At 33.3% G+C, this 20,402-nt stretch overlaps 1 protein-coding gene across 4 annotated transcripts in view; it reads right to left on the reverse strand.

The window, feature by feature from the left end:
* Cdk13 (cyclin dependent kinase 13) overlaps positions 1 to 20,402 on the reverse strand; it is a 95,232-nt gene that overhangs the window by 40,774 nt on the left and 34,056 nt on the right. For all 4 annotated transcript variants that reach the window (XM_078039839.1, XM_078039837.1, XM_078039838.1 and 1 more), the window contains exons 3-5: positions 19,624 to 19,794; positions 18,040 to 18,179; positions 15,868 to 16,038 (exon numbers count right to left, since the gene is read on the reverse strand). In XM_078039839.1, coding sequence (XP_077895965.1) covers positions 15,868 to 16,038; positions 18,040 to 18,179; positions 19,624 to 19,794 — 482 coding nt within the window. The remainder of the gene's footprint in view (positions 1 to 15,867; positions 16,039 to 18,039; positions 18,180 to 19,623; positions 19,795 to 20,402) is intronic.

Genomic DNA, 20,402 nt, shown 5'->3' on the forward strand with positions numbered 1-20,402 from the left:
CTCAGCACCACATAAATATAAATAAATAGAATACAGTATTTTGTCCATCTACAACTAAAAACGTATTTTTAAAAAAAATTTCAATGAGCTTGAAGATATGTCAAAAGAAACTTCCAAAATGACATTCAAAGAAAAAAAAAGAACAAAGTATACAATGAATAATTACAAGAGGTGTTATACCAGAGGAGAAGAGAGAAGGAAACATCAGAAATATCTGAAGCAATGACAGAAAATGTCCCTAAAGTAATGGCAGATACCAAATCACAGATGCTTCCTTATACACCAACAATGAACAAATGGAATTTGAAATTAAAACCATATATGTATAACATCTATAAGAAAAAATTACAAAATTCTAATGGAAAAAAATAAAAATATAAACAAATGGAAAAATATTTCAGGTATATGAGAGGAATACTCAATGTCAAAGTGTCAATTCTTGCAAGTTATTTTGCAGATAAGTTTATATGGGTAGCAAAGAAACAAAACAAAACAAAACAAAACAAAAAAACTGAGAACAACAACACAATACTGGAGAAAAGATGGAGAATAAACTTAGAGAACTGACTCTATCCAACTTTAAGATATACTATAAAGCTACCATAATCTACATAATGTGATAGCAGTGAAAAACAGATAAGTCGAAAACATGAAAATAGACCCTGAAAAAAATAGTCAAACTTATCTTCGACAAAGCAGCAAAGGCATTTCAATGGAGAAAGGATAGTTTCTCTGCAAATGCTGCTGAAACAAGAGGACATAAGTATTCAAACAAAAATGATTTTACATAGATTTTTATACCTTTCACAAAAATTTTAAAATGAATTTTAAACTTACGGATTTTAGGTTTCATGGTGATTTTAGATACAACACCAAAATCAAAATATGTGAAAGAGAAAATTAAGTTGTACATTGTTAAAATTTAAAACTTTTCTCTTTGAAAGTCCCGATTAGGAGAATGGAAAGACAAGTCAGAAACTAGAAGGAAATCTTCACAAAATGCACATCTGATAAAGACTGGTATGCAATACACCTGAAGAATTCTTAAAATCTTACAATAACAAAACAGCTCAAATAAAAAATGGGCAAAAGATCTGAACAGATACCTCACCAAAGAAGATATACAAATGGCAAATAAACATATTAAAAGACTCTCCACATTACTTCATCAGAGAATTGCATATTAAAAGGTATTGCATATCTTAGAATTGCAAATATCCCAAACAGTAACATCAAATGCTGATGAAGATATGAAGCAAGAGAAACTCTGATATGTTGCTTATGAGATACCAAATGGTAACAATCACATTTGGAAGACAGTTTGCAGTTTCTTACAAAACTAAACATACTCTTACCAAAGGAACCAACAACTGTGCTCCTTGGTATTTACCCAAAGAAATTTAAAATTTACACCCACACAAAAACCTGTACATAAATTATAGCAGCTGTGTTCATAAATGTCAAAAGCTGGAAGCAACCAAAGTATTCTTCAATAGGTAAATGGATAAACAATGTTCAGTTCATCCACACAACAGACTATCATTAATCAGAAATAAAGGTATTAACATCAATCTTTGAAAGGTAAATATTCAAAAACAAAAGGCCCAAGGCTGTTATATAAAGTAGGATAAATTGGTAGTGGGTGGTCCCAAACATACAGAATAATATCTTCCCCGGGCCAATATCAAGCTACATTTTAAAACTACAGTGTCTAACTGAAAAGCATTGATCAAACACGGTTTGAACTAAGGCTACAGCAAGGCGAGAGGTGTTTTAAGTATATAATACACAGTGGATTTTGAAGATTTAATACAAAAAAAGAAATTTCAATTTTTTTATATTTGGGGTTAAAATAAATTCACTTGTCATTTTATTTATTTTAATGGTATTTCTAGAAAATGTAATAAACACATACATGACCAGCATCATATACTTACTGAACAGCAGTGGTTTTTGTTGTTTTTGTAATCAGGGATTGAACTCAGGGACACTTAATCACTGAACCACATCCCAGCCCTTTTTTGTATTGTATTTAGAGACAGGATCTCACTGAGTTGCTTAGGGTCTCACTAAATTGCTGAGGCTGGCTTTGAACTTGAGATCCTCTTGTTTCAGTCTCCCAAGCAGCTGAGATTACAGTTGTATGCCACCATGCCCAGCTAGTAGTGTTCTTAAAAGTGCTTAAAAGTTCTCAAAAGCACTGTGAAAGTTCCAAAAATATGGAATCATCTGCCTCATAAACTAACAACCTGAGGAGAAACCAGATTAATTCAGAAATAATTTGAAAAAGCCTATTTTCCAAAGTTAATAAAATATCTTGAAGAAAATATATCAACTACCACTTTAGATACAACTCACTCAGATTATTTCCCAATTTTCTTTCAATATTTTCATTTTAAAGTTAAGACCGAGAAAGTAATACGATAAGCTCTGAACTATAAGACAACCACAGTAAAAGTCTATTAAATCTAGTTAATTACCCTTTACCCTATTAATAGCATGTTTCAGCTGTTTTAAGCTAAAAAAAAAAAAAAAAAAAGTAAAGGGATCCTTCTAGATGAAGTGAAAAAAAATCATGGCTATTTATAAGGTAACTAATAGTTTAGGGGAAAGAGTTAAAAAAATAGGATTATTTTAAAATGGTATTTTTATACAGAATTTCTTTCTCTTGAGATTCTGGGAATATACAGCTCAGTGGTAAAGCACTACTACTACTAGGGGCTGGGGATGTGGCTCAAGCGTTAGCGCACTCGTCTGGCATGTGTGCGGCCCGGGTTCGATTCTCAGCACCACATACAAAACAAAGATGTTGTGTTCACCGAAAATTAAAAAATAAATATTAAAAAAATTCTCCCTCTCCCTCTCTCTTTAAAAATAAATAAATAAAGCAATACTAGCCTAGCATGCTCCAGGCCCTGGTTTTGATTCCCAGCACAGCCTCCCCACAAAAGAAAACCCTTTCACTTTCAGTTTTAATAGTGACGCAGATGAGGTTATCTAGAAAACACATGGTAGCTATTACTACTTCTGCTACCAAATACTGTCCCCACCTGTTTAGCACTTAAAGAAGACACCTTTGTGACTGATAACTACAAGTAAAGAAGAATCAGAGCAAAAAGGACAGATAGAACCAAATGAACCCCCACTAGTCTTCTCCATTAATACAGACATTAAGAATATAAACCTTGAAATACATTAACAACAAAAAAATGTCTTCATACAGAAAAATACCTGTTAGGACTTGGCTCTACAAATGTCCTCCAAAAAGTTTATTTGGAAAGCATGATTCCCAATACAGCAAGGTTTAGAGATGGGGCTTTTAGTCAGTGACTAGATCATGGGAGCTATAATCAGTAGATTAATCAATGTCAATAATAATTTAAATAGACTACTGGGTGGTTACTGTAGGCAGGTGGGATTTGGGTGGAAGAGCTGGCCACTCTGGACATGCCCTTAGACTATATCTTGTCTCTGGCCCCACTCTTTCTCTTCTTAGTGGCTTCCATAAGCTGATCTGCTCTTCTGTGCCATGCCCTTCAGCCATGATGTTCTGCCTCACCTCAGGCCCAAAGCAATGGAGTCAGCCAACCACCAACTGAACCTCTGAAGCCCTAAGTCCAAAATAAACTTTCGTCTTCTAAGTTGTTCTCATCAAATATTTTGGTCACAGAGGCAAAAGGCTGATTAATACAACCCGTTAGCAGAACTGATTTTAAAATCAAGAGAATAAAAGCTTTTATTGATTTGCTTCTCCAAGTACTGGAAAGAGGGAGAAACTACATGAATCATCATCAGCAGCAGCAACAACAATAAATTCAGTGGTACAGATTAAGGGAGATGAAACTTAATTTTCATTTATTACTGATTCCAAAATAGTATTTGACACATGACCAAAACATTTGGAAATCAAAACTTGCACAGCTTACAAAAATGCATTTTAAAATTCTTCAGCAATATCATTCCTAATGATGGAGAACCCCATTTCAAGAAAAAGATGTGAAGGACCAACTTTCAATTATCCACTCTAGTAACATGTATATTAACTTAACTACTTTAATTCAAGACTAATATGTTGGTAAAGCTGGAAGTAGACATAAGAACAGAAACAGTCAATGTGGGCCAAAGGCTCTATATTTATATGTGCAAATTCTAGTCTGAAGTATTTAAAAAATTACGAATCATATAAACTCTTTATTTTGGAATTTTATTTTCTTCAACAAAGTAGTCAACAAATTTATTGTTTATAAGTGCAAAGATAAAGTAAGAGCCACTAATTCAAGAGCCTCATTAATGTAGCACTGCAAACAAATGTCAATAAAAAACTACAATATTAGAATGCTTTAACTGGATACGTTTAAAAACACAGTGATATTCCAAAAGAGAAAATCTGACTAGGGTATCAGGAAGAGGTATTTAGGCTGAGATTTAAAGCAGGACTAAGATCAAGCAGACTTGATAGAAATGAAAGGCATGCTGAGTTTGAGATACCTTTTTGAAATGTGAACATGGAGGTATCTAGTCAATAACCTGAGCTCAGATCTGGAAATATTTCTATGCACTTGTAATGGCATGGAGACATTAGTATAAAAACTACACCGCAAAGACAGTATCTAGGAAGAAGGTAAAAGACCACCAAGGACATACCTTCAGGAACACCAACAATGAAAGATAAGGTAGAGGAGAAAGAGAGACAGAGAAGACGACTAAGACGCAATAGCCAAAGAGTAAGAAAGCAAATCTGAGTAAGAGTTCTTTCAGAAAAGCCAGAAGATTCAAGAAGCAAGAAAACATAATGCTGCTCACATCAAATTAAAAAAAAAAAAAACCTAAGAAATTATTATTGGGTTTGACAGGAGATTATTAGTATTTTTATCTTTATAAAGTAGTTTGAAAATTCAGAACAATCAGTGAATAAATGACAAAGTGAGAAAATACAAACAGTAAGTCCCAACTGCTCTTTTCATGAAGCCTGACACAAAGGGAAAGGAAAAGGATAGTAACAATTCACAAGCAGACTCAAATTACAAAATGTTTTTCTTGTTCTAAGACGCGAGAGATGTGAGTATGTTTAGTGCTGAAAGTAAGAAGCACCAGGAGAGGACAACAGGTAAAAATACTAAAGTTCCTCAGCTTTAAAAGGAATCATCTTCAAATAGGAAGGAAAAATATTACTTTCTCTCAGACAGAAGAGTGAAATAGGTACAGAGTAAGTTAAGTGCATGTAAAGTTAGAAGTTGAGAAAGTGAGTTCTCACCTGGTAAGTGTGACTTTCTCTGCAGAAAATGAAGCAATGTCTTCTATTTAAGAGAAAGAGAAAAGAAGCTGAACAGGAACCTTTGCTTTGTAGACTAGAGGAGGATTTGCCAAAAGAAAAGGACGATCTAGTGGCCCTGAAGTCCATGCTTTGTAGACCATAAATCTGAGGAGAAAATAACCTACATGATTGTATAATTTTCCTCCAGCAAGTTTAGTATTTTTAAAAGTAATCAATCCAAAGTCAAAGGTTAGGACAGGCTTGACAGAGGAACAAAATATCAAGAGGTATAAGTTTCCTTGCTACAAGGAAAATAGAAAATCATTCCTTACAACCAAATACCATTACTTTATTAAAAAAATGCATAATCAAAAAATAAAGTGTAAGTTTTATTAGAACTCTTCTTTCTCAAATTCAGCACTAAAAATAATTTAAGGAAGACAATTTAAAGAGTCCCAAAATATACATATCATGGAAGGGGGAATTGGGATATCCCTCCACTCTCCTTTAACCCTGGTTTTGTTCAAATTGAGACAAAGAAAGAAAGAAGATATTTCCTCTATTCTCTTAACCCTACCTCTCAGGAACCTACATTCTTCCCTTTCTCACTTGTATCAGCGGTCATAAACAAATAAAAAAGATACATGTAAACTGCATTTTACAAGAAATAGTGGCTAAGTGTGGTAGTAGTAATAAAAAAAATAAATCAACTCTTAAAATGGCAAAAGAGAAAGGTCTGATCATTTTGACAACCTAAAACTAATTATCTCAAAACAAGAAGTGTTTATACTGAAAAGAGGCCCAAAGAAATCTCTGGCCCTCAAGCTTCAAACTTTGAAAACTTAATAAGCTCTTGGCTCTTCATATCACAATCTTCATTCCTACTTTCAGGCCTGCAAGACCACCAAAGATAGTGAGCCAGATAAGGAAACACCCCCACTAATAAAAGTGAAACAGGAATTTAAAGACAAGGAATCTATTTAATGGCACCACAACTGGGAGTGAGGACATAGGTGTGTATGTGGCCTCAAAATTTCAGTTTCAAATATACTTTCCTGTAAGTATACCAGGATACATAATTAGATTTTTCACATCCTATTAAAATCAAACAACCTGAAATGACAATCCACTTTCTAGTCACTATTTTGCACTTATCCTGTACTTCATTTCCTTCCCTATTCTATGGCTATGAGGATTATGAGAGTTAAATTTGTAAAAAACTTAAAATAGTGCTTGGCCCACAGTAAGCATTATATGTTTCTGTAAATCAAATAAAACACTATATTATCAATTTATTAAAAGTTTCTAATTCCTTTTCTGAACAACGTTGACCCTGATTTTTAAATTAATTTTTATTGGTGCCTAACAGTGGAATTTATTATGACATATCTGTATATGCACACAGAATAATTTTGTGAACTCAATTCCCCTGGACTTCTCTGTTTTCTCTCTTCCTCCCTCCCTTTGGTCTCTGTTGTTTCCCACAATGTTCACTCCCATTTTTTTTGAGAATTTTTAACTTTTATTTTTTAGTTTTCGGTGGACACAACATCTTTGTTTGTATGTGGTGCTGAGGATCAAACCCAGGCCGCACTCACGCCAGGCGAGCGCGCCGATTGAGCCTCATCCCCAGCCCACTCCCATTTTTTTTTTCCTCTTTCTTTCTAGTTTCCACATATGTTAAAGAGAAAACATATGTCCCCTGAATTCCTGAGTTTGGCTTATTTTCCTTAATACAATGCTATCATGTTCCATCCATATTCCTACAAATAACGTAACTTCCTTCTTCTTTATGGCTGAATAAAACTCCATGATGTATTTATACCATATTTTCTTCATCCATTCATATGCTGACACTTAAACTGGTTCCATGACTTGGCTGTTGTGAACTGTGTCTGCTATAAAAATGGGTTTGCATGTATCCCTGACTTAATTCTTTTGAATAAATACCAAAGAGTATTTATTAACTGGGTCGTGTGGTGGTTCTATGCTTAGTCTTTTGAGGAACCTCCATACTGATTTCCATAGTCACTACTTTAGTAATGTTCTCATTATTTTCTTTGAGCTACCTATGGCTAAGAGAAATATCTTGAAAGGATTAAATAGTCAAAATTATTATTTCTAAAACGTATCCTGTGAAGTGATCTCTAGTTATTTATTTACAATATTTTAATTTTTGGAACTAATCTTTCTTTCAGTTATGTTACTTTTCTTCTTTTGTTCTAATTAGTTATACATGATAGCAGTATGTTGCTTTTATAAAAAAATTTTTTTTAGTTGTAGATGGACACAATATCTTTATTTATTTATTTTTATGTGGTGCTGAGGATCAAATTCAGTGCCTTTACATGCAAGGTGAGCACTCTACCACTGAGTTACAGCCCCAACCCAATTATGTTGCTTTTTAGAACTTTACCTAAAACTTATTTCATCTACAGTCATACTGCCGTCATCTTAAAAGCACATCTGTCATTGTTTGAGCAATTTTTCTTTAGCTTAATTAAGAATGGTTCATTAAATTGCTACCATTTATTACAGGATCTAGTCTAAGAATAGGAGGTATTGTGAGAAGCATGAGCAACCTCAGTTATACTCTGGGACAAATGCAACCAGTGTCCACATTTTAGAAGTAGCAAGCCTTTCTTACTCAATAAAATATATAGGATGAACATTATGAGGTATTAAAAATATAACAGTAAAGGTGCCTGGAAATGTCAATAAAAGGAATTTTGGCAAAGTGACTACTGCAGAAATAACAAAGTGATAAAAAGAATCTGAATTCATGCAAGTTCAAATTTATTGGTTATATTCAATTTGATTTAACATAATATAAAATTCCAAATCACTTTATAAAAACTCACTTAAAGCCAGAGACAAATAACAAAAAAGCTTCATAAAAGTGCAAAAATCATTCAATTCTATTATCCAAATATATGAAAAATGAACAAATCTAATGAATGCATAACATTTGTTAGACAATCCCATTATACACTAAAATGATCACAGAATCCACAAGTTGAAGTTTGGCGCCTGAAAATCTACAGGTAAAATGAATTTAAACTCTTCACAAGCCCAGCAACGGAAGAGCAGCACAGAAGTAATAACTTCATACACTGAAATAAAAGTCAGAATGCTGAAAAAGAGGATATTAACAACCTGCTGCATCCTAAATTAAAAATGGCCATTAAACTATTAACTTTATGATGCAGCACATTTGGCTTCCAATTTCCACCTGTCGTAGAGACATAAGACTACCTCTAAATAGAAAAATGTTAGGCATAAGTACATTTCAGTCTATAAGGCATTAAGGAAGGCACCTCAGAGAAAAGCCTTCTCATATTTCAAAGAACCATGAGAAGCCAGGCTCTGTCACCAGATTAGACCACATGCCCTTTCAAAAAGAGAGAATGAGGCAGACACTAGCAGAACCTGGATCTTTAATAGATCCTTATGTTACTACATAAATCAGCTCTAAAGCTGCCCTATCTTTGGACTGTTTCTCTAGTAAGTTAATAGATTTCTATATAGTTTCAGTTGGATTTTCTGTTACTTTGATAAAATCATCCTATTTTAGTGTGATGGTTAATTTTAAAAGGCCAACTTGGCTAGGCGATAATACCCAGTGGGTAAAACTAGTCCAGATGTTGTGAAAGGCCGTCATTTGTCATTTAATGAAGACTTAGCATTTCTAATCCAAAAATCCAAAATCCAAAAGGCTCAAAAATATGAAGCTTTCTGAACACCAACATAACACAAGTAGAAAATTACACATCTACCATCACATGACATGTTACAGTCAAAACATGGGTGCACTAAAAATAGAGTATAAAATTACTTTCAGGCTATACATACAGGTATACATGGCAAAATAAGTTTTTTTTTTTGTTTGTTTAGACCTGGGTTCCATTCCCAAGATATAATTACATATATGCAAATATTCCAAAAAAATATGAAATCCAGGATATTCTGATTTCAAGCATTTCAGACAAGAGATGCCCAACCTGTATGATTATTATTTTAATCAGTAGACTTTGAAGTCAAAAGATTGCCCTCCTTCATGTGGGTGGGGTTCATCCAATCAACTGATAAAAAGAAAAAAGACTGAGGTATACCAAAGAGGAAAAAACACTGCCTTTAGATTCAAGACTCCAACATCAACTCCTGCTAGAATTTATAGCCTGCTGGCCAGTCCTAAAAATTTCATACTTGTCAGCCCCCATAATCATGGGACCCAATTCCTTAAAATAAATCTCTTCATATATTAATGTATATCTTATTGGTTCTATTTCTTGAAGTAACAGCACCAAGATATACAAAAATATCAATGAAACAGAGAGCTCAGAAGACGTGGGAACTTTATATAGGATAAAGATGGCCCAACACTGTAATATTTTTAAAAATGTAAATATGCTATTTAAAAAAAAAAAACTCTTGAGGAAAACATTCTTGTAAATTTCCAGTGTACTGGACTTCCTAAACTTAAGACAAACTACTTTCCTTCAAAAAAAAAAAAAAAAAAAACAAAGCCACCAAATAGACACACTTAAAATAAAAAGAACACAGAAAACCAAACTGAAGAACAGGCAAAATAAACTAACTGGGTGCAGTGGTGCATGCCTGCCATTCCAGCAGCTTAGAAGGCTGAGACAGGAGAATCTCAAGCTCAAAGCCAGACTCAGCAATTTAGGGAGGCCCTGAGCAATTCAGTGAGACCCTGTCTCTAAAATAAAATAAAAAGAGAGCTGGAAATTTGGTTCAGTGGTTAAGTGCCCCTGAGTTCAATCCCTACAGAGGGAGAGAGAGGGAGACAGGGAGAGAGGGGGAGACGGGGAGAGGGGGAGAGGGAGGGAGGGAGGGAGGGGGGAGAGAGAGGGAGAGGGAGAGGGAGAAGGAGAGGGAGAGGGAGAGGGAGAGGGAGAGGGAGAGGGAGAGGGAGAGGGAGAGGGAGAGGGAGAGGGAGAGGGAGAGGGAGAGGGAGAGGGAGAGGGAGAGGGAGAGGGAGAGGGAGAAGGAAGGAAGGAAGGAAGGAAGGAAGGAAGGAAGGAAGGAAGGAAGGAAGGAAGGAAGGAAGGAAGGAGAGAGAGGGAGGGAAAAAGTTATCTACGACACATGAAACATTAAGATCTATAAGTTCTCAAATCAGAAAATGTCAGAGGAACAGGCAATTACAAAAGAAATGGCAAAAATATAATAAAACATGAAACCTCAACATATGGAAAAAAATATTAATTCTCTTATTAGTTGGGCAAAATAGAAAAATAATAAGACTTTCAGTAAACAAGGTACTCACAAAATTTTTATTAGAATGCCAACTGGTATAAGCTTTTCTACGTTAATTTTTGGCTATAACTATTAACATAAAAAAGCTTTATCATTTAATCTAGCAATTCCCTTTTAGGAATATATGCAATACAAGTCTAAACAAACGCACATAGATTTACAGTGAATGATGTTTGGTAAAAAACTGTTAGTGGAACCTAAAAATCAATAATCTAACAAATTGGTAGAGACATATGACCTACCCAAATTGAACTGGAAGAACATAGAAAATTTAAAACAGATCAATTTCAAGCAATGAAATTGAAGATGCCATGAAAAGCCTACCAAGAAAGAAAAGAAAAGCCCAGGACCAGACGGGTTCTCATCTAAGTTCTACCAGACCTTCAAAGAAAAACCAACACCAATTCTCCTCAAATTATTCTCAAAATAGAAAAGCAGGGAACCCTTCCAAACTCATTCTATGAAGTTAGTATCACCCTGATAGCAAAACCAGACACATCAAGGAAAGAAAATTTCAGACCAATATCCCTGATGAACATAGATACAAAAACCACCATTTGACATAGCTATGCCACTCCTCCCATATATCCAAAGGACTTAAAATCAGCATAATATAGTGACATGGTCACATTATTGTTCATAGCAGCTCAATTCACAATAGCTAAGCTATGGAACCAACCAGGGGCCCTTCAATAGATGAATGGATAAAGAAAATGTGGTACATATACACAATGGAATATTACTCAGACATAAAGAACAGTTAAATTATGGCATCTGTAAATGGATAGAACTGGAGGCTATCATGCTAAATGCAATAAGCCAATCCCAAAAAACCAAAGGTCTAATGTTCTCTGATATGCAGATGCTGACCACAACAGGGGGTGGGGTGAGGGGAGTACAGGTTCACCACACTGGACAGGGGGGAATAGGGAAAAAGGGAATAGGAAAGACAATAGGATGACTCTGACATAATCTTTCCTATGGTCATGTACAAGTACACAACCAGTGTAACTCCACATCATATACAACAAGAGAGAATGGAAAGTTATACTCTATGAATGTATAATTTGTCAAAATACATTCTACTGTCATGTATAACTAAAAAGAACAATTTTTTTTAAATTTAAAAAAATAAAAATTAAAAAATTTTTTAAAAATCAATAACCTGAATACATTTACAAGGGAAAAGTTAATAAAATACATCCAAGTTACAGAACTACAATATTCTTTTTTTTTTTTTTTTTTTTTTTGGTAGAAAGGAATGAACCCACAGCCTTGCACTCAAAATAAGCACTCTTTATCACTGAGCTACATCCCCAGCTCTCTTTCTAAATTGCTATACAATGGTATAAAAATGTGTCTATTTAGCACAATGTCAAAGTGGCCCTCAATTTCGTAAACATTAAAGTATAAATAATGTGTATGCTTGTTATGCACCAAAAAAAAAAAAATTGGAAAGTAACTGAAAGATGGAAAGACCCATGACTCTTCAGGCACACTACAGTATTTGTATCTCCTACATTCTTCATATGCATATGTTCCCCTTCTACTTACTTATGATTTTTATTTCTATATTTCCAGTGTTTACTAAACCAAATGTTAAATCACTACATTTAAAAAAGGGTTTTTGCCTTTTTGAAAGGTAAAAAAAAAATCCCATTTAAGTTACATTTTTTACAGTGAGGCTTTTTTTCTTTCATTTATTTTTTTCTTATTGCTTGTTTACAGCCTCTTATGGTAAACCTAATACGAACTATGCCTGTTTAAAAGAACAGTTATGTCACAGTTTATATTTATCTTCAACTCCTTAAGAATGACACCTGGGACCTGGGGTCTGGGGTTGTGGCTTAGTGACAGAGAAATTGCCTAGCACACGTGAGGCACTGGGTTCAATTCCCAGTACCACATTAAAAAAAAAAGTAAAACAAAATAAAGGTATAAAAAATATAAAAAAAAAGATATGATACCTGGCACAAAACCTCTCAACCTATAACATGTGACAAGAAAGGAAGGGGGTTGCTGTCTTATGTGGACTGCATAATGGCTCAACTATTATATAAAGTCTCTCCTATGACATGTTATATTCTAAGAGAAATATTCCAAAATATGGGCTGACTCTAATGTTAAGCATAAATAAAAAATGGTAAACTATTTAAGAAATTTCATATGTTGTCACATATAAAATACTTTCAATACTTTAATACTTAGAAAAAGCTGAAACACGTAATTATCTCCTTGTAACACACAAGGCTCAAAGAAAGTGAAGAACTTACTCATCATACTACTGCTAAGAGGCAAAAGTAAAACAATTGCCTAAGCCTGACTGTCCTGTCCCTCTTTTCATCTTAAAGAAATAGTGGCTAATTATTTGCTTCCTCTTAAGAAGGTTCAAAAACTGTACAGCAAAGTGATAGCTCTTTATTTATTTTTATTTATTTATTTATTTTTTTAGTTGTAAGTGGACCCAATGCCTTTACTTTATTTATTTTTATGTGGTGCTGAGGACCAAATCCAGTGCCTTACCCACACTAGGTGAGTGCTTTACCACTGAATCACAACCCCAGCCCAGTAGCTCTTTTTAAATTACATGCCCTGCTGGGGTTGTAGCTCAGTGGTAAAGCACTTGCCAAGCATGTATGAGGCACTGGGTTCGATTCTCAGTACCACATATAAACAAATAAATAAAATACAGGTCCATCAACAACCAAAAAAATATTTTTAAAAAAAATTACATTCCCTAAATGGTACTCTGCCACTTCCATCACTCACCACTTGCATTTCTCCCAATGTACAGTTTACCTGCAGAATTCTGTCTTATTAGAGCATCTGCTCCTTAGCTTTCTCTTGTATTCTCCATTTCTAACCCACATAACTGCTTGTTATTTATGTTTCTCTTATTGCCTGATCCAGACTTTTACTCATCTGACTTCCTTTCCATGCCTGTGATCACAATCTGTGTCTCACTTTTCTCCTTTTAACAGGTTAATCAATCACTCACAGCTAATCAGATGTTTTTTTAATATATACTTTTTTAACTTGTAGTTGAACACAGTACCTTTATTTTATTTATTTTTTTGTGGTGCTGAGGATCAAACCCAGGGCCTTGCACTTGCTAGGCGAGCACTCTACTGCTGAGCCACAACCCCAGCCCCATCTCATTCTAGTTTTGCACTTCCCTGATGGTCACTGGTGTGGAGCATTTTTTTCATATAACTGTTGTTCATTTGTACGTCTTCTTTTAAACCCTTTGTGTTCATGACAATGATATCTGTTTTTTAAAAAATATTTATTTTATTAGGTGTAGATGGACACAACAGAATGCCTTTATTTTTATGTGGTGCTGAGGATCGAACCCAGGTCACGACCATGCTAGGCGAGTGCTCTACCGCTGAGCCACAATCCCAGCCCCAATGATATATGTTTTTAAGAATGTATTTCTTTTAACTTTCCATTTTTAAGTATAGCCTAGTTTTTATCATTGTTTTTCCCCCTTTTGCAGTGCCAGATATTTACCCCATGGCCTCACATATAAGTGGTCTGAACAGAGCTATAGCACCAGTCCCAAACCAAGTTTTTAAAAAGTACCTTAATTTTTATATATATTAGTTATATATATATATAACTAATGTGTGTATACACACATTAGTTAATGGCCTGTGCTATAATGCTGCAAATGTTTATTTTCTGTAAGTTAATATTTTTAATTAATTTTTGTATTGTTTATAATTTCCATATTTAAATATATAGTCTTATTCTTTCACATGTTATTTATCCTATCAAACTTATTAGACTAGCCCTCAGAGTCAGAAACATACCCAAACTGTTTTCCTGCTCCTGTATGGCAATCACAATTAGTATAATGTCACAGAGCTGGCATGATCAGGATTAGAATCCAAGAAACGCAAACCTACTTCCCTTTGCACCAAATCATGCTGCCCCATAACAGTTCTCATCAAATTTATTAGATTTAAAAAAAGGACTATGTTTCAAATTTCACACTTCTCCATACTCTATTAATAATATCCTTAACTAATACCTGGTACCTAAATGTAACTTTCTCACTCTAATTTATCCTGATTTATACAATTACAAATAGGGTTACAGTAGAGAAATTGGGAAAGGTACAAATATATGAAAATCTGTAACTACAGAGCTATATATATGCAGAAATCAAATCAAATCAAAACAAAACAAAGGCTTTAAAGAATTTCTAATCTGGTAAGAAAAAAATAATTATGATCACAAATATAATATACTTGAAGGTACATAAACATTTTATATGTTTAGAGGTTGTAGCAGTCTTTTTTTTTAATATTTATTTTTTAGTTTTTGGCAGACACAACATCTTTGTCTGTATGTGATGCTGAGGAACGAACCCGGGCTGCACGCATGCCAGGCGAGTGCGCTACCGCTTGAGCCACATCCCCAGCCCTGTAGCAGTCTTTTAAAAATAATAAAGCATAGATGGAATTATTTATAATAAGTAGCTTATTCATTCTGCAACTAGTCATTTAATACTTTCTATGGTCAAATCATTGAGCTAGGTAGGGGGCATAACAATAATAAAACAAATATGGTTCCCATCTTCATAAGGAGAAACAATTAAGTAATAAACTAATGTAATTAATCTCAGTGGGAAAAATATATTTTAAACTGTGTATCTACAAGCCATAGAAAGTGGGAAGACTGGTCAGGTAAGGCCTAATGAATGAAGCATCATTCAGGATAAGACCTGACCTTGATCTCCAGGTAAGAAGTCAGCTTTTCAAACTGTGTGTGTGAGCATGTGTGTCTTAAAGAGGTCTAATCCCAGGAAGCAGCACATGTAATGAATTAAACATAATGACTTGAAGGTATAAAAAGTTCACTATCCATGTGATTGAAGGTTGTTGAGCAATCAAAAATGATAAAGATGGATTGAGAAAAGTAGTAATTCCACAGATGAAAGTGACTGAAGGTGATTCCACAGATCAAAGAAGTGGCAGATTCAGGATATAATGGAATAAAAGCAAATATATTATTTGGCTATAGGATGGATGAGATTAATGCAAATAACATTTCTAAATCACCTTCTTGTTTAAGGTCTTAACTCAATATTTACTACTTGGTAAGAGAGAGGTTTCCCTTTCATGTATAAAAGGACTAAAAGCCTTATTAATAGGATCATAATGCTAAAAATTCAAGTTACACATTTTAACTTAACTCAAACCAGTACTCTAGTTTCTACTGCACAATAAATAATAATGAGAAATAAGGTTAAAAGACAAACCATGTTAAATATCAAACTAAGAAATGGTTATTAAAAAAATGGTTATTAAAATCTACATACATACCTTTGTCCTTCTTAAAATCCAAAGCATCTTCTTTATCAGTCACTATTTCCTTCATATTGATAATACTCTGGTGTGTAAGCTGCCGGAGAATTTTAATTTCTCGAATGGCTGTAATTGGAAAGCCTTCTTTTTCATTATCCAAACGCACTTTTTTTAAGGCTACCATTTCTCCTATTAAAAGGTTAAATAAAATCAAGTTACCAGCTAACAAAAACAGATGACACTTTGCTTAATTTTAAATTTATTTTAATTCATAATTTCTGTTTTTATCTCTTAAAATTATAAACCCTAGGGCTGGGTTGTAGCTCTGTGGTAGAGCACTGGCCTAGCATGTGTGAGGCCCTGGGTTCAATCCCCAGCACCATATAAAATTAAATAAACAAAATAAAGGTATTATGTCCATCTACAACTAAAAATATTTTTTTAAATTATAATCCGTAAATTACACTTTAGTTTCCAACATACCAAATAATAATTGCAGTTTAAGAAATTAAGTCTCTCAAATAAATTACAGAATATTTATACAACTCAAGAAATACAACTATTGGGAAGAATGAGATAGGTCTGTATATTTGTTGTTTTATATTCTCCAATGGATACATTTAGTGAAAAAAAACAAGATGCTAAAGAGTGAATATATTATACTACCATCCATTTTTTTAAAAAGAAACAAAGGGTTAATATTCTCATATATACATAAAATATAAGAGAAAATATCCTCAAATATATCACTTAACCAAAGCTAACCAGTCATCTAGTAGTAAGACTGAGATTTAAAGTCTGGTTAGCTGTCTCAAAATATGTCTTTTTTCCTCCCACTATATTAAACTGTCTCTTAATTTAGATAGGAGCAGAATGTTTTCTCTAAGGAGGCTCACATACAGTGGGGCAGGGAGGGGGAGCACGGGAGTAATAGATGAACTCTAGATAGGGTAGAGAGGTGAGAGGGGAAGGGAGGGTACAGGGGGTTAGCAAGGATGGTGAAATGTGATGGACATCATTATTCAAAGTAAATGTATGAAGACACAAATTGGTGTGGACATACTTTATATACAACCAGAGATATGAAAACTTGTGCTATATATATATGTAATAAGAATTGTAATGCATTCTGCTGTCATTTATTTTTTAAAAATCAACTAAAAAATTAAAAAAAAAATTTAGATATGAATGAGTTTTGTATCAGACAAGATCTAATTAATAACACACATGGACACACACAAAACCTATCACAAGCTGCATATCCATATTTAAAGGTTGAGCATCAACTGGTATAAGAAAAAATTCACTATAAAAATAAAAGTATGTTCATTTCACTTTGGAGAAAAAAAAAATTTTGTTCTTGTAAATTTTCTGAAAGAAAAAAGTTTAATAATTTTTATCATTAAATCTTATTATATTCAATTTTATATCTTTCTATAACACAGTATGCTTCCTTGGTTTATTAAAGTTTTTTAAAGTTTTAATCTAATCTCTTTTTGCTAATTGTTATTCTATACTGTAACTGACACATTACACTTAATTCCCATACAACTGTCTCCTCTACACTAAATGTCCTCGAAGAGCTGGCAATTTTAATCTGTTGGTTTATGTCAACAAAGAATTGTAAGTAAAGAAATTTAAATACTACTTCTATGCATTATTGTATGCTTCTGACACAGCTACATTTTCTCTCCTTGCGAGTCTTATAAAAACTTCCTCCCAGGATACATTCTGAAAGATTAAGCTGGCAAATCTGGCCTCCAGGGATAATTTCCACAGGGGGGTAAATTTTTTCTTTTTTTTTTTTTTTAAACTATAGACAAATTCAAATCAAGATAATTTTCCTCCAATTACTAATAGGTAAAGGGTTTGGAGGTGTATGTGTGTGTCTGTGTGTGTGCGTATGTGCTGTATTTTTTTCATCAAAACAGGAAAAAAAAAACCCTAAACTGCATCATACAGAACATCACAAATATTAAAGAAACATTTTTGAAAATACATATGTATATACAACCACTTACATGTACACATTTCTTATGTAAGTGAATACAAAATAAAATTAAAACAAGATAAAGGAACAGTAAATTGGAATTTTGCATTTTTGCAAATTCCTAAAACTATATATAGAAGAGAAACACAAAGTAAGTATATTCCACAGATCCAAAGATACCCAAAACTTAGCATTCTTACCAGTGTCTTTATCCCTGGCTTTGTAAACTTGTCCATAAGTACCTTCTCCAATAATTCCGATGATATCAAATTTATCCACACAGCGTTTTCCCCAGTCAATATCTTTTTCTTTGATTTCTCCATAGCGAGGCCCACATATTCTATTAAATACAGTTCTGAAGTTTTCATATACAATCAAGCAAATTGAACCAACTTTTTAATAAATCAATATCCATCCTGTACCTAATCTTATATCCATTGTTTTCCATTGAATATAGTGATTGTCTATTCAAGACAAATTAGACTGATTGGACATAAGCTATAAAAACCAAGGTATGATTTCAACATACTGACTTTTCTGTAGACTAGTACTTAAGCCAGGAAAGAGAAGTAGCATAGCATTTATTAAGGGATTTCAGAAATAAAATATAACTCCAGTCAAAGCAACAATAGTAGAAAGAGTCAAAGTTCTGTACCCTAACCTCCAGAAAATTTCATCTTTCATTCACTGACAATAAATTTATGCTATTGAAAACAAACACAAAAATCTAACTATAAACCCTAATGACAAATTTAGATTTTGAAGCTAGATGAAATAATCTTTAAAATGGAAACATTAGAAAAAAAATCTGTTTAAGAGGCACCAACAGCAATCCACAGAGAATATATAAGATATATTATAAGAAATTTTAATATTGCAGAAGATCACAGAAAGTCAAAGAATAAAGCTGTGATAATTGGGGCTGGGGATGTGGCTCAAGCGGTAGCGCGCTCGCCTGGCATGCGTGCGGCCCGGGTTCGATCCTCAGCACCACATACAAACAAAGATGTTGTGTCCACCGAAAACTAAAAAATAAAAGTTAAAAATTCTCTTCTCTTCTCTCTCTTTAAAAAAAAAAAAAAAAAAAAAAAAAAAGGCTGGGATAATTAAGGAGGCCACTTTTAAAGTTTCCTAGCTTTCTACTTACACTAAAAAGACTTCCTACTCTTATATTAGATGCTACCTAAATAGGAATTCTAAAGTAAAATATAACTCAAAAGTCTCACACTTTCCTTTGGTTGAGAATTTTTAAAAGGTAGTCAGTGTTTTATCTCTTAGAACTAATGAGAAGGTTTCAAGAAAAAAATTTTACCTAGGCACTTGTAGCTAATTTATTATACAGGTTTCAAACTTTCTCCCATACAATCTCTTGCAAAGAATGCATTTAGTTATGTGGGAAAGGAGTTGTACACATAGCAAAATAACAGCTTGCCCAGTACTAATTTTGTTTGAGTTCAATAAACACTAACTTCCACCTTGTCTAATTTCAGTGTTTCTGGGTTATTTAACTCTATTATAAAATTATCTTTAACACACATAATACCCCAAGAAATTAATACATTAAAAACATTGAAAGAAAATTTAACTTGGTTTTATTAGTTAATATAGATAAGTTTACAATTATAAAATTTTTTATTCAAAACTCTAATGAAACTTGTTTATATTTTTACGTTGAAAAAATAAATATACTTTACATTCTAAATTTTAATTTTGTGTTTTGTAAATTTAAAATGGCCAGAATGGTTTCTGGACAATTTAAGAGCAGGTAAAAAGCAAGCACATACTTAGGCCTCCTTTTACTATGTAACTGTGTTGCTGTTTTCTTTTCCTCTGGACTCTTTGAAAGATCATCTCCTCCTGGTAGCTCAGGGGGCAGTGGTAAATCAGCAAGTAGACATCGGAGTTTCTTCTCTACTTCTTTTTTAACGGCTTTTACTGAAATATTTCCTCTTAAGCTTAAAAAAAAAGGGGAGGGCCACACAAATAAAACACCAAATTTTTTTTGTGCTCACATTTTTACATTTAAGCAGCATGCAATGGCCATGACTTTTCCATTCTATTTCACATTACAAGACACTAACTGGAGGATAACTAAGGAGGACGACGACAACGGGGACAGTAATCTGAATTTCCCTACTTTCCAACTAAATTATATACTCTATTCAACTGAAAATTATAAAATTTAGAGGTAAAATGACAGAATTAGGAAAAAACTAAAGAAATCTGTACAAAGTAGGAACTTGAGTTAATATATTAATATTGATTTGATTATAACAAATGTAGCTTACAAAGATAGGATACTAATAAGAAAGATGGAAACAAGGAAAATGAGGACTCTACAGAATCTTTTTAATTTTTCTGCAGATCTAAAACTGCTCTAAAAAATAATGTTGATCTTAAAAAACAATATATCCTTAATTTCAAAACTGTAATTAAAATTGAAAAAAAATCAACTAATCAACTAACACCCTTTGCAGAAAAACTCATTCATTTTGTTATCATCTAGACTGATTTCAGTGGAGAAGCAAAAGATGTTTTCCTAAAAGAAATAAATAAAACCACA

This window comes from Ictidomys tridecemlineatus, chromosome 2, assembly GCF_052094955.1.
Source record: "Ictidomys tridecemlineatus isolate mIctTri1 chromosome 2, mIctTri1.hap1, whole genome shotgun sequence".
In the NCBI taxonomy this organism is placed as follows: Eukaryota; Metazoa; Chordata; class Mammalia; order Rodentia; family Sciuridae; genus Ictidomys; species Ictidomys tridecemlineatus.